Genomic DNA, 27173 nt, shown 5'->3' on the forward strand with positions numbered 1-27173 from the left:
TCCAGATTGCCGGACACTGCTGTATACCTTGTTGACAACTGCCTTTTGTCAGAAATAGTGATGGGCAAACCCGAAGTGTAACGTTTGGGGTTTATACCAGACACCTAGTGTCAGTGCACGGACCCCAAAGACAGAATTCTCAAGGAAGTCCTTATTATTGTTCAGGTTTAGCGCCCAGATAAGAATAAAAAAATAGTTAAAAGGAAGGAAAATACAGAATAATGCAGTAAAATTATACTTACCGAGTCTCCCGTGCGGCTGTCACACTTCTTCCAGGTCCGCTCATTAACCCTCATGCATATTCACTGCTTCCCCCACCCACCCTATGTGACAGCTTCTGTGATTGGTTCCAGTCAGACTGCCAGCGCGCCGCAGTCCATGATTGGTTGTGGAATGTAAAAATAAATAAATCATTGAAAAAAAATAGTGTAGGGTCTCCCGTATTTTGATATCCAGTGCAGATAAAGCAGACAGCTACAGGCTGCAGCCCCCAGCTGAGTGCGTTATCTTAGCTGTGAATCAAAATACGAAGGATCCCAATGGGGCTTTCTAAAATTATTTAAATAAATAATAAATAGAAAACAGCAGGCGGTCCTCCCCAATTTTGATACCCAGCTAAGATAAAGCAGACAGCTGGGGGCTGTTATTCTTAGGCTGGGAAGCCTCCCTCATATTTTGATACACAGCCAAGATAACGCACACAGCTGGTGGTTGCAGCCTATAGCTGGCTGCTTTTTCTGTGTTGCATATTAAAATATGGGGGAACCTGTTTCATTTTTCCAATTATTTATTTATTTTTACACTCCACAACCAATCACAGATGCCGTCACTCCGGCAGTCTGACTGCAACTAATCACAGATGCTGTCACAGAAGGTGGGTGTGGAAAACAGTGAATATACATGAGAGATAATGAGCGTACCTGGAAGTAGTGTGACAGCCATGCAGGATACTCGGTAAGTGTAATCCTTCAGGTTTACAGCTTCCTAGCCTTATCTAGCTCCATTTTACAGCACACAGTTTGGGTTCCCATAAATGAGGTTCAGCATCCAGGCCCATGTTCTGGTTCAAGTCCGGTACTGAACGGGTCATTTTTTTAAGGTCTGGCAGGACCCGCCAAACCAGAACATCAGTGGGTTTGCCCATCTCTAGTCAGAAGTAATCTTTCTCTAGCAGCATAGATGCCAAAACATATTACAAGATTTGTGGGCGGATTTGTGACTCATTATTTCTTCCCTGCTGTTTGTTAAAAGGCATGGAGACATAACAAAGAGGAGGGCTCTCATAAGAAAGCAAGCAAGGTTATTAGACAATGAAAGGTACAAAGTATGCTGGGAAGGAAAGGCAAGATATTCCTGCACCTGTAGTGTTGGATGACACTGGACCACTGAATTTAATTGATCACAGGTCCATTGAGGAGACCACTTGACTGTTATCTTGTATTGGAGTGGATTTACTTTTATTTGATGCTGAAGGGGTTAAAGACCCTTTCCCTTTTGGCTGAGAATACTCATAGCCTTGATCACACTTGCAGCATCTTATCATGACTCCCTTCTGCTATATTTACCCACTCCTGGCTTCACTTCATGCTGGCTATTGATAATTTATTTTGACGAGTTTGAAACAGTCTGGAGAATCCAAGGAGTACTATTTGTTTTATCTTTCCCCACCCATTTGTCTTTACCTTCTACTTGTTGTTTGATTGCAGAAGTGAGTCTAGTGTCTCACTGGCTTAAACACTAGTCAGAGTGAGTTCTGAGCCAGTATGGGCTTATTCACTTGATGGCGCATGGTGGGAAGGACCTGTCTAGGGATGTTAAGGAGTGCAGGGATCAGACTCAGGTGAGTGTTAGGAAGTGACACCGCTTTACCCTATCGCCAAGGCCTTCCATTTTACTTCTTCCCTAGTTTTCCTTTTGTGTTGCACCACTTGCTGAGTATCCTCTTGCACCCAGCGTGAAAGCAACGCTGAGGCTATAGGGAAAACACTACACTTTTTTTTAATAAAACCCAATTAGGGTGCATTCAGATGCCTACATAAATTGGTCTGAGATCAGACTGCAATACACAGACTGGTTGGTGGCTCTCCCAATCCTAAAGTGACTGCTTCATATATTTCTATGAAGCTGTCACGCTCGGTTGAGGAGTCCTGCCAGCCAGTCCGTATGTTGTACTTCAACTTCAGATCAATTTATACGACCGTCTGAATGTATTTGTAGAACAATTAGTTTTAACCAAAAATACATGCACTTAAGTAAAAAAAAGTCTGTGGAAGTAGGCAAACCCTTAAGATAAAGGTTTGACGTCTTCATAGAAGGTCAGACTTTCCTGGATTTTCATTAAACTTTTACAAAGGAAAGTGAATGCTAGATATAATTCCTTAATCTGACATCACAATGGTTAATAAACGTTTCCTTTATTACATTAGACTGTCCATTAAATCACAATAAAACCTGATAACATTCATAATGTTTATGATCCTCTAGAATCACAACCTACATAAAACCTTACAGGAGAGCAGCCAAATGGTTATCACACCATTAACACTTCTCACGTTGAAGGTGAGGTTCACAGAAGAAACATTCTGTTACTCGTGACTTCCAAATTTGCTGACATATCAATCTCCCTCGGATTCATTTCTATATTATATGAACTCAATCTGCCAAAATGATCCTATATCATTGTGGGGTATAATTTATGGGGCGTCATGTCGGCTGTATGTTTGCACTTGTGCTGCGAAAGGAAAGGTAAAGTAGTAAATCTTTCTGCAGTTTCTTTTTTTTTTTGTGTCACTTTGTTTCTCATTTATCTTCTGGGTTGTCAAGATCTGTTCTGTTTATTAATGAGGAGGAATGATGCCTACTTCAAGAATGGAGGATGTCTGACTGTGTTAAAAGGATTGTACAGAAAAAAAGGAATGCCTTATAACCAGGCCCAGACTGACCATAGGGCAATTCTGGCAAATGCCAGATGGGCCGGTCCCTGTAGTGGGCCGGTGCCTGTAGTGGGCCGCTGTATCTGCAGTCACCGCCACGCTCCTCAGCAGTGTGTGCATGCCGGGCACACTAGCTGCAGCAGGACCAGGAGGATATCACCTCTCCAGAGCTCAGCAAAAAACACACTACAAACCGCACCCAAACCACCCCAGGGTGAGGTAATAAAGGAAGTCAAAGGATAGCAACTGACAGTCAGGACGACAGTTCTCCAGGGTCACGGAGTCCTCCTGCTACAGAAACAGGGAACTGTCAGATAACAACATGTGCTGCCAATCTCTGTGAACTTCTATCACTCGCTGCCACTGGATTGTCAGCCGGACGTGATACCTCCGTCACGGGCTGTGACATATTCGTGACAATTACATGTGTCCATTTTTTTAATTCTCCCTCTCGACTATATAACTCCTGGATGGTCATTCTTACTATATGAAGAATGTGGGCCCAATTCATCACAGTTTTCACACCAGAAGTTTTGTTGTAAAAGCTTTGAAAAGTCACCAAATTTAGGAGCAATTGTGGGTTGTGCCTAAATTTTGAGACTTTTGGTGTTTTTATGCCAGTCTCTCCCAGCCCTGACATAATGTGAGGAGCTGGAATGGGATGAGGCGCAGTGCAGGCAGGACTCCTCAGCTTGTCTAATTTATGATTGGCTGTAGCAATCCATACCTGACAGGAGTAAGATTTCTGGCGTAGCACATGGAATGGCACACCACTAGTCAGACACTCCAAGCAGGACATGCACCTTATCATAAATTAGGGAACGTCCAGCACGCCTCCTCATCAATACCGGTGAGAACAACATCGGTCTTGATGAATCAGACCACATGAATAAAATGCATTCTGTCTCTGCCACAACTCCAATAAGGAATTCTATTTCCAGTGCATTACCAGCAAGCAAGCAAAATAAATAAATAATTTTATCTTATTTATTTATATATCTCTGCCATTTGGTCACCAGTGCTCTGTACAGACCTTTTACTTATCTTCTCATTTTCTACTTATATTTCAGTCATGTGTATAGTATATGATCATGCCCCTGTGTCTCCTTCTATTTAAATAAATACACAAAAGAAAGGTGCCCAACTTGAAGCAATAAGACCCCCATAACACATTGCATGAAAACTTGTATTGCATATTTGAGATGGAAGCTGCTCACTAGTCTATGCATACTGTTAAAGATGTTGTCCACTACTTTTACATTGATGGCCTATCCTTAGGCGGGCTTTGCACGCTGCGACATCGGTAACAATGTGTTACCGATGCTGCAGCGATAGTCCCGCCCCCGTCGCACGTGCAATATCTAGTGAAAGCTGCCGTAGCGATTATTATCGCTACGGCAGTTTCACACGCACATACCTGCCGTGCGACGTCCCTCTGGCCGGCGACCCGCCTCCTTCCTAAGGGGGCGGGTCGTGCGGCGTCACAGCGACCTCACACGGCAGGCGGCCAATTGAAGTGGAGGGGCAGAGATGAGCAGGATGTAAACATCCTGCCCACCTCCGTCCTTCTCATTGCAGCCGGCGGCAGGTAAGGTGAAGTTCCTCGCTCCTGCGGCTTTACACACAGCGATGTGTGCTGCCGCAGGAACGAGGAACAACATCGTACCTGTCGCTGCACCGGCATTATGGAAATGTCGGAGGCTGCAGCGATGATACGATAACGACGCTTTTGCGCTCGTTCATCGTATAAAAAAGGATTTGCACGTTGCGATATCGACTGCGACGCCGGATGTGCGTCACTTTCGATTTGACCCCATCGACATCGCACGTGCAAAGCCGCCCTTAGGACTGGTCATCGATGTCTGATCGGCCTGGGGTACGACGCCCGAAACCCCCACCAATCAGCTGCTTCTGGTGCCAGTGGTGGCAGCATACAGATGAAAATGCTCTGTTCCGGGCTGCCCCGCCTTCTGATAGCAGCCGCCGCTGGGTACTGCATATCAGCCTCATATTGACTTGAATGGGAGGCGGATGTGCAGTACCCAGCCGTGGCTGCTATCAGAAGACGGGGCAGCTCCGGAACTGAGCATTTCTATCTGCCTGCTGCCGTCACTAACACCATGAACTGCCGATCGGCAAGAGTGCTGGGTGTTGAACAGACATTGATGACCTATCCTAAGGATAGTGACCAATAAGATGCCAAAGAAAACGCTTTAGGAAAAATACTGCCGGCATTTTCCTAAAGCGTCTCCCACTTGAAAATCTCGAATGGGAATGTTGAAGGTCTAAAAGATGTCAAGTCCACATACTAAGAAGGAAAGACTGATAAGGTGACCTAATTATTAAGCAATGCTTCTAAGGGAAAACATCTCCATATCACAGCAGTTTTTTCTCAAATAGCCATACAGAATATAAAAGAGTCACAAAGGAGATACACACATAGTAAATACTAATATAATATACTAATATCTTGATATTTAATGGGTGATAATCCTGCATACAACAAAGGTAGCAAACAATATGTGTGTTCCTGTGTGATGAAGGGACAGCGGCATCATAGTGTTACATAGTTAATAATAATGTTTTATTTCTATAGCGCCAACATATTCCGCAGCGCTTTACAATTCAGAGGGGACATGTACAGACAATTTGAGACAATACGGTTGTAGAAGAGAAATGTCCATCAGCTTCAACCAAGGGCAACAATGTGTGACGCCCCGGACTATTCGGGTCGTCCCAGGTAGTCACACACAACACCACACCCCCTCCCAGTTAGGTAACACCAGCCAACCTAAAACCCTTGTCACCACCCTCCAGGTTTGATGTCCACACCAGGGAGGCGGAGCCAGGCGGTTGGCTCCACCCACCGAGAAGTTCACAGGCCTGGAGGCGGGAAAACACAGAGCCTAGTTCAAGTGCAAGTCGAGAGCAGTCTAGTTCAGGTTCTAGAGGAGAGGAGTCTAGCTCAGGCTCTAGAGGAGTCAAGTTCAAGTACACAGGCAGACCTGCGCTCAGGCCTGCCATAGACTACTCCGGTGGCTGGGTCGGAGCCCAGTCGCCATTGGCAAGGAGGCAGACGGTGGTGGCTGCCTGCAGGAGACCGGGAATACGACCGGCGGAACTGTAAGGGACCGGGACAGGGTAGTGGCCCGCCGGAACTGAACCAGGGAGCCAACTGGATACCGGAGCACCAGGCAGGGTACTCAGACCCAGTACACAGCCCTGAACTGACAGGGCCGAGTCAAATCCACTGATTGCGGACTGGACTTAAGGACCTATCCCACACAAGTCCCTTTAGAAGACAACAGCCCAACCATACAGGGTAAAGCCACCACCAAGGCATAGAGACCCAAAGGGCCAGCGTATGCAGGCAAATGGGCTCCTCCGGCATATGCAAGTCAGGGAGCGGACTACCGGTGTCTAGGCATAGGAGTCACACATTTACAAACAGAGGTGTAGGAGAAAGGCGGAAACCACCAACCAATTCCGGGAGAAGCTGCAACCGGCTGCGGGCCGCGTTCATCGCTCCGTTTGGTTTACCAGAGACTCCAGTGTCTTGTGTCAGAGTGAGTACACCAGTGCCATCAGGCACCGCACCGCAACACTTCACCCTGCACCCCGGCCCTCGCCTACCGGGCCCCGGGACCAACATCCCCTACCCACGGAGGGGCCAACGCCTAGCTGTGCCATTACATCGCTCCCGGGAGCCCCATACCTTCACCGCAGTGGTGGTGTCCACAATCACCACAACCCGTGGGTGGCGTCACGAACTATCATCCCAAATCAAACACCCAAATCCCCACGTGTAGTGCCAACTCCCTTGCAGAGCTGCGTGACCCCCGGGTCCGTGAGAGGCTCGAGCCACCACCCGCAGTACGAGCACGGATCCGCGCGGCTCGGCGGTCGCAGCCGAGCCCGCGGGACGGTACAAATGCATAATCCGATCTGCCCCAAAGCTAATCTTTTCCTCGTCATCCCAGTTATCAACTGGACCAAACATTATGATCTCTGATGGTTAGAAGTATGGTGATGACAAGCAGAACCGAACCTTCCCCTTGCCCCCATATTTTTATGTTTGCTATGAAGGGTCTCTATAGACAGCAGATTGTGGTCTTTGTGATGCAGAAGATTTTAGGCCATTTCTACAGCAAAATATAGTGTGGGTCTAGTTGAGCAGATCGTTGAGATCCAGATTCAGCTAGAAATTGAATAATATTTAGACTTTAAGAAAAAAATTATTTTTGAAGATGATAATTCATGCGCGAGCCAAACTGTGCTTCATGGATTCTACATTGTACTTGTTACCTATTACTTTATTTAATGATCATTTGATATAATTACAACTGGAAAAAAGCCCCTTAGTTACAAGAGGATTACAGCATCGGTATTGTATGACCTGCTGAATAATACATTTAATTCTTACAGATGGCTGCAGCCCTGACCGGTGAGGAACTGTGAGTAACATTCAGCTCAAATGTCCTACAACCACTCGTCTGGTTCCACCAACCTTTAGGAGAACAAGAAATAATTTATTCTCTAAGAAAACTTTACATCGCAAAATTATTTTCACTTAATCTGAAAAAAGGAGGATAGCTGTATAAAAATAAAGACGAGACAAAAAGAGAGAGAAACGTATTACAAAAATGAGAGACTGACGTTTCTAATATGGAGCCATGTACAGCGGTGGCCCAGGTTCAGATTAAATCCATCCTCTTCCTCAGGAGTAGTAAGAATCTATAGAAGGATATCATCTGAACAAGAACTGATAGGTTAGCAACCCACCACAAGAGACAGTTGTCACTGGTGTGTCACAGCTGACAGATATGTGCATGACCCTGGAGTTTGGGTCTTGCGCACTATGAAGCCGGGTGTACGCGTCCTGGCTTCAAACTGAAGTAGTGCGCATGACCGGACCTCCGGGGTTATGCGCACTGAGCTGAAATGCAGCGGCGATGGCAGCGGAGACGTGAGTGAGATCATCCTATGATGCTGCGCATTCATTAGCATGTTAGCACGCCCACAGGGGTGTACTAACATGCTAATGGAGCCGACTAGCCAGGGGAACTAACACCCATAGGACTAGTCCCTGGCTGCGCTCATTAGCATAAGGTAAAAGATCTTTAGAAATACTTTTTATAAAGATCTCTTTATCTATGCTAGTGTATACAGGGACGGTTAGGCAGGGATTAGCAATATACACCCAGAACTGCTCGTGGTTCTGGATGCATATTGCACCTGACAGGTTCCCTTTAAGCTACTCTATGGGGAAAATCTGCGCAGAAAAGTCAGTATATACATAAGAGAAATTTACATGCTGCGGATTTGAAAAACGCACCGCAGGTCAGTTTACACAGCATGATAAAGAAGCAGGCAGGAGATTTCTAGAAATCTCATCCACTTTCTGGAACTGTAAGATGTTGCATTTTTGGATGCAGCGAAAATACGCAACGTTAAAAACGCACCAAAAGCTCATTGTGGAAACGTTGCATTAAGGTGCGCTCACGTGTTGTTCAAGAGGATTTTGAAGCAGATCTGGTCCAAAATCTACATGAAAAAAAAACCACTCTGAATGCTTTTTCTTTTCATTTCAATGGGTAAATCACTTTGCTGTTTATAGTTTTCTTTATTGGTGTTTTTCCAACAGGCTTTATATCTCAACAGAAAGAAAGAAGAGACACCATTGTGGTGGAATCCGCTTCAAACGTGACACTATCAAGTGAAAAGCCGGCAAACGTAGTGTGGAGAAATGAAAAAAAAAAAAAAATAGATTCATTTCAGAAAAACCTTGGGTCACTTTTTTTGTGAATATAAAGGGTTTGCAATGAATATGTGGGAATGACACCTCTGCAGAGAACCAAAGCCTGGACTGATGTGTCAGTAGACACAATACGGAGAAGATGGGGAAACCATCTCTTCAAATTTGGTTAAAAAATAGTTCAATAGAAACAAACATCTCCCAAAAAAAATTAAAATAAACATCTCCCAAAAAAAACTTTAAAAAAACTTAAAAAAGTGCATGCTGATGAAAAATTCTCTATTTTTCTGCCTCCAAAAAACTCCATTTGAACATACCCCCTAAGGCTATGTGCCCACAAGACTATGTACCCGCGGATTTTGCCATGGAAAACCTGCGGATTTATCTGGATTTTCTAGATAAATCTGCAGGTTTTAGCAAGTACAGACACTCCCCATGTTATCCTATGGGACATGGGAGTGTCTGTGTCCATGCTACGGTATATGCGGCTGCGGAATATGCTGCGGTTGTACCGCGGCCGCATGTAACTGCATGTCAATTATTCATGCGGAAATATCTGCGGATGTCCCGGCCTTCCGCTATGGAGATACAGGGCGAGACTTTCGCAGGTAAGTTGCATGAGTATCCGCAGGTTTACCGCAGATATTTCGCAATGGATAGCTGCGGATTCCGGGGAGCTGCTGTGGGAAACCTGCGGACGTACCTGCGGATATATCCGCAGGTAGAATGTCCCGTGGACACATAGCCTAAGAATCTGACATTGAGATCAATGGGGTTTTTTTAGGTTTTTTTTTTGTTTTATTTTGCTCCTTTTTAATAGCGAATATACAACATGATTAATAAAAAAAAAGAACAGAGCTACACGACTGTAAGCATAGGCTATTTAGGAGGGTCCATAACAGGACAGTGAGACCCCAGTGCTCTAATAAACGTATTATCAAGTTATTTCTAAGCACAATCTGGTGCCTCTGTTTAGCACTTAAGGAAACAATTGGGTCAGATGGCACTGAAGAGGCTGTCAACACGCTGCAAATGAGATGTATGGCACCTCTGTAATGATCTCTTAGTAGTAGGAATGAAAGCTGCGAGCCTGATCCTGTACTCAGACAGCCCGCCATGTGCTCACAGTACATTCCAGGCTCTAATGTCACCAGGCTAAAGCCAATAAATGGTGCTATAATAAGTCGCACTACACCGAAGTATGTGATACCGTTACTTATAATCACACTTCCATTGTATGCTGCAAAATAACAAAAGAGCCAAAAATACCAATCAGCTCAATATGTTATAATTATAGGTCTTATTATGTCCTCCCTTAGTAGACAATGCCATCTCCTAGGTTTCTGTCTCCAGCGCTCTGCTCTCATATTAAATCTTACAGCACCAGACAGAGATGGAAACCTAGAAGAAAGCACGAACTAAAGGGCCCGTTACACGCATCGATTTATCATGCGATCGCACCCACCCCCATTGTTTGTGCGTGACGGGCAATTTGTGGCCCGTGTCGCACAAAGTCGGTCACCCATGTCACACGTACTTATCTCCCGAACGACCTCGCTGTGGGCGGCGAACATTCTCTTCCTGAAGGGGGAGGGACATTCGGTGTCACAGCGACGTCACCGAGTGGCCAGCCAATAGAAGCGGAGGGGCGGAGATGAGCGGGATGTAACATCCCGCCCACCTCTTTCCTTCCGCATTGCCGGCGGGACGCAGGTAAGCTGTGTTCGTCGTTCCCGAGGTGTCACACGGAGCGATGTGTGCTGCCTCGGGAACGACGAACAACCTGCATCCAGGAATGTGACCACTATTTTGAAAATGAACGACATGTCAACGAGCAATGATAAGGTGAGTATTTTTGCTCGTTAACAGTCGCTCGTAGCTGTCACACGCTACAATATGTCAAACGATGCCGGATGTGCGTCACGGAATCCTTGACCCCGACGATATATCGCCCGATGTATTGCAGTGTGTAACGGAGCCTTAAGGCACAGATCTGTGACACTATTGATGGCAAAAAGTATTGCCAATGAAAGTGATTTCGCGCAATTGTTTTCTGCACACTAACTTTAAACTCATTGGTGTCCTTGTAAAGGGAATGTAAACAATTGCCTAAGGCTGCTTTCACACATAAGATTTTTGCCATCAGGCACAAATCGGCAGAAACATGAAAAAACGCATCCGGCATCTGTTGACACCGGATGCGTTTTTTTCCCCCATAGACTTCTATTAGCGCTGGATTGCGCCGGATGGTCCTGCGTTCCATCCGGCTTTCGCCGGATCCGGTAAAATTTGCTTGTTCAACGGCCAGATGGAACGTTGAGGTGAACGTTTTTTGTCTCCGGCGAAAAAACGTATCGCGCCGGATCTGGCGCCGTACGGCGTGTTTTATAATGGAAGCCTATGGATGCCGGCTGCCGGATCCGTTTTTTTTTTAACTGAGCATGCTCAGTATCAAAACAGATCCGTCAAAAAACTGAAGAAACGGATGAACAAAACTAATGTGACTGATCCGTTTTTTCGCCGGATCCATCGCATCACTTTTTTCGCCGGATCATGCCTGATGGCAAAAAACTGATGTGTGAAAGCAGCCTAAAAGAGATTTTTGTGTTACTATTTTAGTATTTAACTCCTTCACAAGCTAGGACATATACAGCATATATGAACTAGGTGGCCTTCCTCAGGTTACCCCGCGAGCTCTGATCAGGAGAAGTGATCGCACACTGCATTAACCTGCCCAATTCCAGCTTTGCTGAAGCATCCCCAGATCATCACCGATCCTCCACCAAATTTCACAGTGGGTGCAAGACATTGTGGCTTGTACACCGCTCCAGGTCTCCATCTAACTATTAGACGACCAGGTGTTGGGGAAAGCTGAAAATTAGGTATACAAAATTCAACAAACATCTTTGCGAAGGATGTATGAATCAAGCCGCATACAAGGTTATCCTGGAAAAACAGTTGCTTGCTTCTGCTCAGGCAATGTTCCCCAACTCTGAGGACTGTTTTTTCCAGCAGGATAATGTGCCATTCCACACAGCTAATCCAATCACTGTGTGGATGAAGGACCACCACATCAAAACCCTGTCATGGCCAGCCCAATCTCCAGACCTGAACCCTATTGAAAACCTCTGGAATGTAATCAAGAGGAAGATGTATAGTCACAAGCCATCAAACAAAGAACTGCTTACATTTTAGCACCAGGAGTGGAATAAGGTCACCCAAAAGCAGTGTGAAAGACTGGTGGAAAGCAGCCAAGACGCATGAAAGCTGTGATTAACAATCATGATTATTCCACAAAATATTGGTTTCTGAACTCTTACTGAGTTAATACATTATTAGTTTTGTTGCTTCTAAATGATTATGAACTTGTTTTCTTTGCATTATTTGAGGTCTGAAAGCAATGCATTGTTTTGTTATTTTGACCATTTCTCATTTTCAGAAAATAAATAGAAAATTGAATGCTTGGAAATTCAGAGACGTTGTCAGTAGTTTATAGCACAAAAGAACAATTTGCATTTCACTCAAAAATATACCTATAAAGAGAAAAATCAGAAAAACTGACAATTTTGGAGTGGGCTCTTATTTTTTGCCAGAGCTATATACATTAAATAGAAGTAAACTCGAGACTACAGAACAGAATGACTTAGGGATTCTGGTTACAAATAATCTGAGCAGCAGCACTCAATGTCAGGCAGCAGCTGGAAAAGCAAAAAAGATTTTAGAATGTAAAAAAATAAAGATTAGATCCCATGATCCCAAAGTACTGTTACCCCTCTATAAATCACTTGTAAGGCCACATCTGGAATATGGGATCCAGTTTTGGGCTCCACATTTTCAACAGGATATCCAGAAGTTAGAGACAATTCAAAGGTGGGCAACTAGATTATTGTAAGGAATGGAAGGCCTCCCATATGATGAGAGGTTGGAAAAGTTGGGCTTGTTTAGCTTAGAAAGAAGACATTTTAGAGGAAATATTTATATCTAAATACATGTGTGGACAATATAAAGGACTGGAACATGACTTATTCCTTCAAAGCTCATACAAAGCTGAATAGGAAAGGGTTCTTTACAGTTAGAGTAGTCAGACTGTGGAATGTCCTATCACAAGAGGCAGTGGGGTAACTAGAGTTTGATGGGCCCTGGTGCAAAATTTTGACCAGGGCCCCCCTCCACATACATCGACACTTAGGGTACGGAATAATGACACTGACACTCGGGTTACGGGACAATGACGCTCACACTTGGCTCTTACCCTCAGCACCCAGGTTTCCCAGATCTGAAATCCGTCTATCAGCACCCAACTTTTCCCATGATCTGATATCCATCTTGTCCTCGGCACCCAGCTTTCCCATGCTCTGCCATACATCTTTCCCTCAGCACCCAGCTTTCCCATATCAGAGCATGGGAAAGCTGGGTGCTGAGAGAAGATGTACAGCAGAGCATGGGAAAGTTCTCCAAATACTATAATGGCCCCCACATAGCCTTCCATATAGTATAAAGGGTCCCACATAACCCTTAATATATTAGAATACAGCCCCATAGTCCTCCATGAATTATAATTCACCACATAGTTCTCCATATTTTATACTTCACCACACAGTCCTCCATGTTTTATGACACACCCCCATAGTCCATGTATAAGGTAGCCTCCATACATTACAATGTAACCCCCATAGTCCTATATGTATTATAATTCAGCCCCATAAATCTTCATATTGTATTATGCAGCCCCATGCTCCAACATGTATAATGTACCCCTATATTCCATGTATAAGGTGTCCTTCATTTTGTATTATGCAACCCCATACTCCACCAGGAATAATGCACCCCTTGTCCATGTATAAGGTGTCCTTAATGTTTATTATGCAGTCCCACAGACCTCCATGTATCATGCAGCCAGCCCCCCCCAGGGCCTCCATGTGTCATGCAGCCAGCCCCCCCAGGGCCTCCATGTGTCATGCAGCCAGCCCCCCCCAGGGCCTCCATGTGTCATGCAGCCAGCCCCCCCCCCGGGCCTCTACATGTCATGCCAGCCCGCCCCCCCAGGTGTCATGCAGCCAGCCCCCCCGGGCCTCTACATGTCATGCAGCCAGCCCCCCCAGGTGTCATGCAGCCATACCCCCCAGGGCCTCCATGTGTCATGCAGCCAGCCCCCCCAGGGCCTCCATGTATCATGCAGCCAGCCCCCCCCCCCCCAGGGCCTCCATGTGTCATGCAGTCAACCCCCTCAACCCCCCCAGGGCCTCCATGTGTCATGCAGCCAGCCCCCCCAGTGCCTCCATGTGTCTTGCAAACAGCACCCCCCCCAGGGCCTCCGTGTGCCATGCAACCAGCAAAATAAAAAAACAAGTACGTCTATTCCCCTTCTGACCACGGTAGTTACGCCCCTGCCCCCATACTTCACACACCCTGCTCCCCATACAGCCTGCACCCCCCATATCACACAAACTACACCCCCATATGTCACACACCCTGCGCCACATATCTCACCCTGTCTGTATCCCAACTTACCCCTCTCTCAAACACTCTGCATCCCTTCACATCCTTCTGTCACAGTCTGCAGCCCTCATATGCCACTCACCCTGCACCCCCTCCCCCTCATGTTCCCTCTTTTCTCATTACCAGTCATGTGTCCCAATCTCCTTCAGGAATCGATATCTTCTGGTGCTTTCTGCCGGCAATCCTGTGTCTGCTCCCACACAGTCACATGGGCATGACATCATTGCAGGTCCTGGCAGGATGGATTCCGTCTTCTGGGCAGGAGCACTTCTGCTCTGCCGCAGCTCAGAAACGCCTGGTGGACCTCTCCAGATCAGGGGCCCCTCTGCCCCCCTGCTGACACCGGACACCTCTGACTCACAGGCTGGCCCCCTGGTAGTCGGCCACTATACAGCGCATCTCCTCTCTTACAGAGAGGAGCCAGCTCTACAGAGTTGCTGCCGGGCCCCTATAACCCTGCGGGCCCGTCGCAGTGGCGACCTCTGCGACCGTGGTAGAGAGGTAGTAATGGCAGATACTATAACAGCTTTTAAAAAAGGACTGGATGATTTTATCAACGAAAATTGACATTATGGATTATAGTAAATTTAGTGACAAAGAATGTATTATGCTGACGAAAGGTTGAACTTGATGTACTTAAGCCTTTTATCAACCTATGTAACTATGTAACTATGAGTAAATATAATAGGCAGCTGCACACCAACGGATAGAAAACATGCTGCATATATGCCCTTTGTGAGCCAAGCCTAAAAAGTTTTATCATTAGAATGAGATAAACCAGGGTAATACATATAAAGCTGGGTTCACACTAAGCGACAGCGACAACGACGTCGCTGTTACGTCACCATTTTCTGTGACGTAACAGCGACCTTGTAAGTCGCTGTTATGATCGCTGCTTAGCTGTCAAACACAGCAGAAGCAGCGATCATAACGTCGCTACATGTGCAGAGAGCAGGGAGCCGCGCACACTGCTTAGCGCTGGCTCCTTGCTCTCCTAGGTACAGTACACATCGGGTTAATTAACCCGATGTGTACTGCAGCTACATGTCACAGTGCAGAGAGCAGGGAGCCGCGCACACTGCTTAGCGCTGGCTCCTTGCTCTCCTAGGTACAGTACACATCGGGTTAATTAACCCGATGTGTACTGCAGCTACATGTCACAGTGCAGAGAGCAGGGAGCCGCGCACACTGCTTAGCGCTGGCTCCTTGCTCTCCTTGCTACAGTATACATCGGGTTAATTACCCGATGTGTACTGCAGCCACATGTGCACAGAGCAGGAGCCGGCACTAGCAGCAAGGGCGGAGGCTGGTAACTAAGGTAAATATCGGGTAACCAGGGAAAGGTCTTCCCTTGGTTACCCGATGTTTACGCTGGTTACAGCTTACCGCAGCTGCCAGACTCCGGCTCCTGCTCCCTGCTCGCTTCATTTCGTCGCTCTCTCGCTGTCACACACAGCGATGTGTGCTTCACAGCGGGAGAGTGACGACCAAAGAATGAAGCTGGACATTCAGCAACGACCGGCGACCTCACAGCAGGGGCCAGGCCATTGCTGGATGTCACACACAGCGACAGCGACGGGATGTCGCTGCAACGTCACAGAAAATGGTGACGTAGCAGCGACGTCGTTGTCGTTGTCGCTGTGTGTGACACCAGCTTTACTGAAGTTCAGATAATTAGTACAAATACAACAGGACGATCCAGTGATCTCAGAGCAAAGGGTAACATTACGTTATACAGCTTTAGGACACCACAATAATAAAGATATAATGCATACATAAATATGCTTAATTATTGTATATGGAAACATTCTGCAATGTCCCAATGTGTATTAATATGCCAATATGTATCAATTCTATCAATACCTCTCATTTTCATGTCAATCAATAGAGAGGGGTCATTTGACATTTCTACCATTGAAACCCTATGGAGCTCGAAATTCCTGGGACTTCTAGTGTTAAGGGTTTGTCGACTATTTTTATATTGATGGTCTGTCCTTAGGGGCCCTTTGCACACTACGACATCGCAGGTGCGATGTCGGTGGGATCAAATCGAAAGTGACGCACTTCCGGTGTCGCTCTCGACATCGTAGTGTGTAAATCGTTTTAACTACATTTACCGAGCGCAAAAGCATCGTTATCGTATGATAGGTGTAGTGTCGGTCATTTTCATTATTTTGGCTACTGCGACGGTACGATGTTGTTCCTCGTTCCTGCGGCAGCACACATCGCTGTGTATGAAGTCGCAGGAGCGAGGAACATCTCCTATCTGCGTCCCGTCTGCTAAGCGGAAGGAATGAGGTGGGCGGGATGTTTACGTCCCGCTCATCTCTGCCCCTCCGCTTCTATTGGCCGCCTGCTGTGTGACATCGCTGTGACGCCACACGACCCGCCCCCTTAGGAAGGAGGCGGGTCGCCGGCAAGAGCGACGTCGCAGGGCAGGTGAGTGCATGTGAAGCTGCCGTAGCGATAATATTCGCTACGGCTGCTATCACAAGATATCGCAGCTGCGACGGGGGCGGGGACTATCGCTCTCGGCATCGCAGCATCGGCTTGCAATGTCGTAGTGTGCAAAGGGCCCCTTAGGCTAGGTCATCAATGTCTGATCGGCCGGGGTCCAACACCCAGCACTCCCACCGATCAGCTGTTCTCTGTCCCAGCGGAAGCAGCAGAGAGCCGGAAATGCTCAGTTCCAAAGCTGCCCCGTCTTCTGATAGCAGCCACGGCCGCGTACTGCACAGCCGCCTCATATTCTAATCAATAGGAGGCGAATGTAGAGTACCCAGCCGCAGCCACAATTATCTTTATCATTTTGATCAATATCAAATTATTATTATTATTATTATTAATAATAATATTATTAATAATAATAATAATGAACTCTAATAAAAACTGTCATCTTTATCATTTTGATCAATATTAAAATTATTATTATTAATAATAATGATGATGATGAACTATTCTCATCATTTTGATCATTATTAACATACAATATTGTTATTATTCTAAATATTTATAATTATTATTATTATTTTTATTATTATTATTATATCCTAATAAATGGCATAAATGCAAATATTAATTCCTATCAATCATTTTCTGATATAATCTATATTTTCTATTAGTGCTGACAATAAAATCATTTCCATGGCTCTATTATCTATGTAATGATTGTAATAAAGATGTAATAAAAATATGCAACATTAATCATACATGTACCTGTGTGATCCAACATTATCAGTGAAGAAAATGCTGGAAAATTAATATCCTTTTTCGTGCCAATTTCCAGTTGCTTTTACTCCTTGCTGTGATGAAACAGAGTGACGGGTACAGGAGTATAGGTGAGAACGAGGAGAGATCGATCCCTCCCCTATTGATTAGCTTTGTGTCCAGTTTCACAACTAAGGTTAACGCAGAATAAGTCCCAGGAGCCATCCCATTGTTGTTGGCCATCGTACAAATCATTTTTCCATTTATGTCTTAATGTCCCGGCTTTTCATTTTACCCTTTGAATGCTACTTACATAAAATACAGAATTTCAATAACATTTTATTGTCCATAAATGTCCAGCCTAAACTATCCCCGGGGTGTTTTGCTGTGGCCTTTGCACTTTGTGTTTCCCAGTGAAACTGTTAACCTTGATGAAATATTAACCAGCATTATCTGATAATACTCCAGGATTTTTTTCAAACAGAGAATAAAAAAAAGGGAGATAAAATAGCACAACATAATTTCCAGACTAACATTAATAGAGCGTCATTTCAGTTTCTAGGTTCTTTCTTTAAAATATCAATCAACGATATAATTATTAATGTCGCCATAAGGTTGTGTGCACATAGTGCATTTTAATCTCGTTTTAAAAAAACTGCATGCAAATCCTTATGCCAACAAAGTCAATGTGAATCCTGAACTTTTGTGCACGTTTCTTTTTTTTCCCTTGCAGATTTGGTGCAGAAATAAATCTGCAGCGTGTCAATTTTTTCACCCTTTTTCCACCCCAGAATGCAGAGAAAACATATGGAAAAATGGATGCAAAAAAATGCATCGAAAAAGGTGGCAAAAATGTGCCTTTTTTTCAGCCAAGAGATGCCGATTTAGTGCAGAAATTTCTGCAACCAAATACTCAGCATGCGCACATGGCCTCAGGCTACATTACCATGATGAGTATTTGGTGTGGTTTTTTTATGCTGATGTTATTAATGACGTAACTACTGAAATTGTAGCTACTGGGAGGAAATTAACTTTATTTCTACCAGCAGCCTCCGACTTTCAGTTATAGCACACAGTTAACGACGGGTATGAGAATGCTTCACCAGTTTGATCGTCAAACAATTAGGCTTTGTGCGCATGTGGCGGTCTGTCCCTGCAGAAATTTCTGCAGTGATTTGAACAGCACACGTGCGCTTCAAATCGCTGCAGAAAGAGTCCATAATGAAAAAAAAAAGCCGATTTCATACACTCTGAGTGCAGCCCCTCCCATAGACAGAGTGGGGGCTGCATGCAGAGCGCACGGAATAAGTGACATAACACTTCTTAGAACGTGCGCTTCGGGCAGCAGCCGAAGCGCTGCGCTCTAATACGCCACGTGCGCACGTCTCCTGCATAATCTTCATAGATTATGCTGAGGACGCATGCAGTTACGCTGCGGTGCAGATCGCAGCGTAACTGCATGCAAATATGCAATGTGCGCACTTAGCCTTATGCACAAATACGCTGCAGGGCCAGCTGTTAATCAAAGAGCCAGGACACACATGCAGGTGTTTGAAGCCGTGGCAGCATGCCTCTATATCTGCACGTTGGAAGCTGTCGGGAGGAAAAAAAAACTTAATTTATCCCCCCCGGGGTAACTCTGCTTTCAAGATGGCAGCCGGCCATTTTTGGAATTCTATTATCCTGTAGATTAATGCTATATCTGCAAGTTTATAATTTTTCAGGACATGACAGATTCCCTTTAAAAGATTACAAAAAACAAGCTAAAACATTACAAAAAGCATTATTGATAGTGTGTTTCATATTTCTTTAAAAACTTTCTTGTAATATAAGGCCACAATCTTTTTGGTCATAAAAAGTGCCCCAAAAAGTGTTTTTTTTCCCAAAAAATGCTGTGCGATTTCAATTGTCTTTAAAGGGAATCTTTAAAACTTTAAACTGGCCACATCATGGAATAGTGTCTGCAGAGCTGAATAAAATTTAGTTTTAATTTTTTAATTTCTCCCCTCTGTTGCACAGATTTTAGCTTGTAAAGTTTAGGTTATACTGTATGATAAGCACAACTGATATTCTTCTCTGGGGGCGTGCACTTCTTCCCCTGTATGATGTTGACCAATCATAAGCAGCAGGCGTCATTCAGGGGAAAAAAGCACATTCTCCAACAATAAATTAGAACAGCCTTTCTCCTGTGTGAGAAATATGAAGCCAGTCTACTCTCTTCACTGATCTCACTGCAGAGCTGTGTGCGATTACAAAGTGATGAGGCAAAAACTGTGAGGAAACAGAGCGCACCAGACCATAGAGAGATCATTTATGAAAATATATATTAGGTCACGCTCGCCCCTCTCTAGTCCATCCTTAATTCTGCTCCCCGACTGATCCACCTCTCTCCTCATTACCACCCCGCTTCTCCTCTCTGCAAGTCCCTCCACTGGTTCCCAATCTTCCACCGTATCCACTTCAAACTACTAACACTGACCTACAAAGCCATCCATCAATCTCCTCCGTATATCTCTGAACTAATCTACACTCCAACACATCACCTCCGGTCCTCCCAAGGTCTCCTTCTCTCCTCCTCTCTCATTCGCTTCTCACGCAACCGACTCCAAGACTTCTCCCGAGCATCCCCAATCTCCTGGAACTCTCTGCCCCAACACGTCAGACTATCCCCTACCCTTGCAAACTTCAAACGGAACCTGAAAACCCATCTTTTCAGAAATGCCTACAATCTACAATGAACTTGCTGCCGCCTAACCACGGAGCCGCCGCCCGACCACTGTGCGGAGCCGCCGCCCGACCATCATGCCGAGCCGCCGCCCGACCACCATGCCGAGCTGCTGCCCAATCTACACCCCACCTACTGTCTCCTCCCCAATATCCTATAGAATGTAAGCCCGCAAGGGCAGGGCCCTCTTCCCTCTGTACTAGTCTGTCTATTGTAACTTGTATATGTATTCTGTATGTAACCCCCTTCTCATGTACAGCACCATGGAATCAATGGTGCTCTATAAATAAATAATAATAAATAATAATAATAATAATAAAAAGGTCCCAGTAATATACTCACCTAAGCGAGCTGCATAGCACAAATGTGAAAGTTCAATAATGATTGCTGCTGCCCAATTACTGGAAGATGTGTGATGAAAAAGACAATTCACAGTTTTGGGCTATGCTAAGCGAAATGAAGATGCTTGATTCAATAACATAGAGGTGGTTTTAAATTCAAAAATGTGTTTTTTTATGCAGACTGGCATCTTTCTCAAGTGTAAAAAGCAAAGGTACGATTGTTTTTTACATCTGAGAGAGATGATAGTATGATGTGGATATACGTTGTGGAATAAAAGCTGCTGTTCTATTTTACTGGATGAAGGATCTTCATTTTTGTTAGCACAGTTTAAAATCATGGATGGTCTTTTCCTACAAATTGATGACAGCAAACTTGAAATTAGTGAAATTAGTGTGATTACTAACACTTGTTTAGTTTTAAAGTAAATTTGTCAGCAGGTTTTTTCTATGTAATCTGAGGACACCACAATGTAGGAGCAGAGTCCCTGATTACAGGGATGTGTCATTTATTGGGCAGTTTTGCTGTTTTAATACAATCAGTATTTTATCAGCAGGAGATTATCATTACAGGATAACTTGACATGTACAGGATAGTCAAAGCAAGGACCAGAGCACTGATTAGCAGCTCTTTATCACTATACAATGTATACAGAAAGCTGTGGGGTGTGCAGGAGTATCCACAGATTAACAACTGAGCTTTGCTCAATCTGCAGCATATCTTCTACACCCAGTATACTAAAGGGCACTTTGCACACTACGACATCGCAAGCCAATGCTTGCGATGCCGAGCGCGATAGTCCCCACCCCCGTCGCAGCTGCGATATCATGGTGATAGCTGCCGTAGCGAACATTATCGCTACGGCAGCTTCACATGCACTCACCTGCCCTGCGACGTCACTCTGGCCGGCGAACCGCCTCCTTATTAAGGGGGCGGGTCGTACGGCGTCATAGCGACGTCACACAACAGGCGGCCAATAGAAGCGGAGGGGCGGAGATGAGCGGGACGTAAACATCCCGCCCACCTCCGTCCTTCCGCATAGCCGGCATGAGCCGCAGGACGCAGGTAAGGTGATGTTCCTCGCTCCTGCGGCTTGACACACAGCGATGTATGCTGCCGCAGGAACGAGGAACAACATCGTAACATCTGTCCTTCTGAAATTATGGAAATGAACGACGCTACACCGATCATACGATTTGGACGCTTTTGCGCTCGTTAATCGTACCAAAAGGATTTACACACTACGATATCGACTGCGACGCCGGATGTGCGTCACTTTCGATTAGACCCCCACCGACATCGCAGCTGCGATGTCGTAGTGTGCAAAGTGCCCCTAAGTGATACATCGCTGAAATCAGGGTCTTTAGCCCTGATATATGGTGCTGTCAGATTACATAACAAAAATCTGCTTACAGATTCTTTTTAATCTCACAACAGTCAGTGAGAAGTATCGTGGGAGTGGCAGAGCAGACAAAACTGTGAGAATAAAGCTACTAGAAGTCTTTGTAATGAGAAAATGCTATGCTACGCCCCCCCGCCACCCCCATTGACTGCCATGGGGTGAAAACACAATGTAGGAAAGCTATTATTTAGTTGGAAGAGGCTGATCGATAAGTCTGGTCAAATAAGCCATGTCACATGGTGTTTGGCTCTTACCTCGCCAAGTGTCATGGCGGCATCAGACGCTGTTCACAGTTCAGTCGCTGACACTCCACACTATGCCTTCTCTGTTGCTTCTTGTTGCACAGGCATGCTCAAGCGTAGACCAGCTGTGTGCTTATTAGTGATCGGGCTAGCAGGAGTTAATTTCTGCTAGTCTGCTGGTTACCTTTTCAATCACATGTTGCAGGAGAACTATCACAGTTACTCCCTGCCTTTTTAAGATGGAGGAACCTGTCTTCACTATAGCTTTTTGCTTAACCGGCCCATGAATTCCTCTTGTCATCTGCTTATTTCCTCCCTGCTCTTTATTTTCCTCCGTATCATTTGTTGTTTGATAACTCTGTTTGAGTATGCTGCGTGATACAGTTTTGGTTTCCCGTTTGTCCATATCTATGGGGTACTTTGCACGTTGCGACATCGCTACTGCGATCTCGTCGGGATCAAATCGAAAGTGACGCACATCCGGCGCCGGTAACGACGTTGCAACGTGTAAAGCCTAGAAGCACCGATAAATGATCGCAAAAGCGTCGTAAATCGGTGATCTGTGTAGTGTCGGTCATTTCTATAATTTCGCTGCAGCGACAGGTACGATGTTGTTCCTCGTTCCTGCGGCAGCACACATCGCTGTGTATGATGCCGCAGGAGCGATGAACTTCTCCTTACCTGCGTCCCACCTGCAATGAGGAAGGAAGGAGGTGGGCGGGATGTTTACGTCCCGCTCATCTCCGCCTCTCTGCTTCTATTGGCCGGCTGCCGTGTGACGTCACTGTGACGCCGCACGACTCGCCCCCTTAGGAAGGAGGCGGGTCGCGTGTGAAGCTGCCGTAGCGATAATGTTCGCTACGGCAGCTATCACAAGATATCGCATCTGCGACGGGGCGGGGACTATCGCGCTCGGCATTGCTACAATCGGATAGCGATGTCACAGCGTGCAAAGTACCCCTATGGGTTCAACCAACTGGCCCTCCCCTCGGATTGGGGAGAGGGGGTATTAGTTCAGGGCTGGCCAGATGTAGGACAAGTAAGGCGACACAGCCATTGTCACCATTAGACGTATCTCTGGGACTTGGGGAGAGCTAGGGCCTCCTAGCCTAAGGGCCAGTCTAGAAGCCCCGATCCCCTGTTATCCCCTCCCACACTGTGACACTCCTACATCACCAGCCATTTTTTGGCGCTGTACAGTCTGTCGTCAGCCCCTTTTAATATCCCTATGTCTCATAGGAATAAATAGGATCAACTAATTAATTATAAAACAAATGAAAACTAAAAAAGTATAACGATCACCTGAAACTTTTGGGGCTTGTTGATAACCATCTATTGAATTATTTTATCAGTTTTGGAAATACACTCACTAATGACTTGTGAATGTTACAAAAAAAACATTAAATATGTTTTCTATTGTAGCTCTAAACTTTTCTAACAACTTAACACATATAGTAACACATCCAGACACTTTCCATGACAGTGCTAAAATCTGAATGTAATAATTCTTACAGAGTGGCTCAATTCCTTATTTTAGCTTTTGAGGAATATTTTTAGCAATTTCCTTGTGTAATTCCTAAAGATGAGCTATTATTTTCCAGCTTCAGACATCCAAATAATGGACTGACATTGGGTATGAAAAGGGGGAACAGTATGTGACCAACCAACTCGATTGCCAAGTTCTTGGAAAACCCAAGACAACATGTTCTGTCTGGCTGTAAATGAAGATTAAAGGGTTTAAAAGATTACTAAGTGTGAGATTGAAAGTGTTCAACCTTGCCACATGAATATTACATTTTTCCCTTCCAATAGGACCCTTAAAGGGAACCTGTCAACAGATGTGTCCCCTATAAGATGTGGCCACCACCAGTGAGCTTCTATATACAGCATTCTAGAACACTATATATAAGAGCCCAGGCCACTCTGTAGAATATACAAAACACTTATTATACCAACTTAAGCGTGCTTTACACGTTGCGACATCGCTAGTCGATGCTAGCGATGGCGAGTGTGATAGCACCCGCCCCTATCGTTATGCCGATATTTGGTGATCGCTGCCGCAGCGAACATTATCGCTACGGCAGCGTCACACGTACTTACCTGGTCAGCGTCGTCGGTGTGACTGCCGAACAATCCCTCCCTCAAAAGGGAGGGACGTTCGGCATCACAGCGACGTCACCGCGACGTCACTAAGCGGCCGGCCAATCAAACCGGAGGGGCAGAGATGAGCGGGACGAACACCTCCTTCCTTCCTCATTGCTGGCGTGTGGCAGGTAAGGAGATGTTCCTTGTTCCTGCGGCGTCACACGTAGCGATGTGTGATGCCACAGGGACGAGGAACAACTTCGCCCACGCGCCAGCAGCGATATTTGAGAAAGGACCCCCTGTGGAGACACGGGGCTCAGTGGGTGCTCTCGTCCACTAAAACCCGCCGCCTTTAGAAAGACAGCGTGGCTCACGGCTCATCCCAACTGAACGCCGGCCTCCTTAACCGTGTGCGTAACACTACTCAGACAACACAGGGTGAGGGAACCAAAATAATTAGACTTTATTGGATCCCCAAACAATTAACGGCACATAACACATAACCAGCTAAACACACAAATGTAACAGGCAACAGTGTCTCACCCTTCCGCTGGCTCAACAGGGATTTAGAATGTCCATGACTCACAGGTTCCAGGGCTACTTACTCCAATCCAGCAGCACCCCGCTTTCGGCGGGCACCCACCGTGACTGAAATAACGCCAGATTTAGGAAGCTGGCTGAGGTCTGCAAAGTCTGTAACAGGTGACTGAACTGTCCCAACCTGAGTGTCCTCCTTAGGTAGTCCTGGTATGATGATACAATCCTGGCAGCCGGGGTCGAAATCCCTAGGCTGTGGATATGGTCTCCAACCGGAACCGGAGTCCCTAGATTGAAGCCATAAGATATCCTGATCCTCTAGTCAGCTGCAAAGAGCTTATACTGGATCCATCAGCATCCATCAACAACCTGGTGGCTTAAAGAAGTCCCTTTTATAGCCACAGTCTTCCACTTGGACACACTGCGTCCTCATCGATTGGTTGGACAAGATCGCCTCTCCAATTGGATGAATCTCAAGCTGCATGGACAATGTTCATCCAAATGATGTCTACAGAAAAACTGAGGATATCTTCATGAAGTCTGCAAGTCACAGACTCGACAATGGCTACTAAGGTAATCACATTAGCAATACACAACTACGTTACAATGGTTACTGAAAGAGTCTGGAGAAACAATACGTCTGGCTTTCAGTGGCCAACACAATTACATGAGTCAACAAGAGTCTTGTAGAAACAATGAGGGACTTATCCCCCGTCTATAAACAATCTATCATCCTGTCTGGCTGAATTTTAAGAAACTTTAACCCATGAGAGTCCATGTCGTCACACCCCCATGTCAACGAGGAGCAATTTTGGACGTTTTTGCAACGATCCAAAATCGCTTCTAGGAGTCACACACAACGAGATCGCTACAGCGGCCGAATGTGCGTCACAAAATCCGTGACCCCAACGAGATCGCTGTAGCGATCTTGTAGCGTGTAAAGCCCGCTTTAGGGGTGGCCTGGTCCTATGGGTGCACTGCTCTCCGGTCCGGAGCCTCCTGTTTGCTGTAATCGCTGTCTTCCTTCTACCTAGCCTAGTATGGATTACATGTGCTGCGCATGCACACTTTGATCTGCCCTCCTCACGGCAGATCAAAGTATTGTAGTGCGTATGTGCGGGCAGTTTTTAATCTTTCCTCGTGCCTGCGCATTACTGTACTTTGATCTGCCCTGAGCAGGACAGATCAAAGGGCGCCTGCGTAGGACTGCAATGTCGGCCTGTGAAGATGACTGTTATGCTTGCCGGGCGAGCAGTAACGTTAGTGAACCCACTGGGCCGCAGAACACAGAAAATCCAGAGGGGCGTAACTATGAACCTACACCTGGTTTTCTCCAGAGTCCCTAATGGTGAGGGTGTTATGCTGCAGGTGTGAGTCGGGGTGCCACTCAGGAAGACTGGTGCTGCATCGGCTGGTCCCAGGGTACAGTAGTGACAGTCTCTATCACTACGTTGCAGCAGAAGCAGATGTTGAGATTTCGTCCGGGATGGATGGACAGATGCATGAAACAGCAGCAACGACCAGCGTAGATACTTGCAAAGATGGGTATCGTGTAAGCTGGTTGGCGTGGATGGTAATGGCAGCAGTGGAACAGCAAGGTCACACAACACTGAAATATAAAGAAGTGTCAGCAGCAACAGACAGCACAATATCAGCAGCAGTGCAAGAGACTTGGCAACTTGCAATGACTCTAAAGGGTGCTATACATGCTGCGACATCGGTAACGATATATCGTCGGGGTCACGTCGGTAGTGACGTACATCCGGCGCCGTTACCGACATCGCAGCATGTAAAACAAATGAGGGCCGATCAATGAGCACAGAAACGTGAAAAATCGTTGCTCGTTGTTATATCGTTAAATCGTTGTTGCTCGTTAATATCGCTGCTGCCACTGGTACGATGTTGTTCGTCGTTCCTGCGGCAGCACACATCGCTGTGTGTGACACCGCAGGAGCGACGAACATCTCCTTACCTGCGTCCACCGGAAATGCGGAAGGAAGTAGGTGGGCGGCATGTTCCGGCTGCTCATCTCCGCCCCTCCTCTGCTATTGGCCGGCCGCTTAGTGACGTCACAGTGACGCCGAACGCACCTCCGCCTTGAAGGAGGGATTGTTCGGCTGTCACAGCGACGTCGCTGCACAGGTATGTGCGTGTGACGTTGCCGTAGCGATAATGTTCGCTACGGCAGCGATCACCAAATATCACATGTACGACGGGGGTGGGTGCTATCGCGTTCGACATCACTAGCAATCGCTGGCGATTTTGCAGCGTGTAAAGCACCCTTCACTCATTGTCCATGCACCTCCAATAGGGCAGGGGTGCAGCCTGCCAACTGACCTGGTAGGCACTTCCGGGTTAGGAGGATGCTGGCCCTTTAAGAAAGGGGCGTGGCCATGGGCACGTTCTATGGGCAGATGCTAGAAGTCTGCAAGATATACAGATGCTCCGG

General features: G+C 46.0%; 1 protein-coding gene across 3 annotated transcripts in view; it reads right to left on the minus strand.

Moving 5' to 3' along the window:
* The window catches only part of ZNF385B (zinc finger protein 385B), an 827307-nt gene that overhangs the window by 234984 nt on the left and 565150 nt on the right, over window positions 1–27173 (minus strand). Inside the window, exon 1 of one of the 3 annotated variants that reach the window (XM_075317405.1) lies at window positions 17404–17476. The exons of the other annotated variants lie outside the window; for them this stretch is intronic. Coding sequence (XP_075173520.1) covers window positions 17404–17419 — 16 coding nt within the window. The 5' untranslated portion in view covers window positions 17420–17476. Of the gene's footprint in view, window positions 1–17403; window positions 17477–27173 lie in introns of those variants that run through there. 3 annotated transcript variants of the gene reach the window in all.

This window comes from Anomaloglossus baeobatrachus, chromosome 7, assembly GCF_048569485.1.
Source record: "Anomaloglossus baeobatrachus isolate aAnoBae1 chromosome 7, aAnoBae1.hap1, whole genome shotgun sequence".
Taxonomy (NCBI): domain Eukaryota; kingdom Metazoa; phylum Chordata; class Amphibia; order Anura; family Aromobatidae; genus Anomaloglossus; species Anomaloglossus baeobatrachus.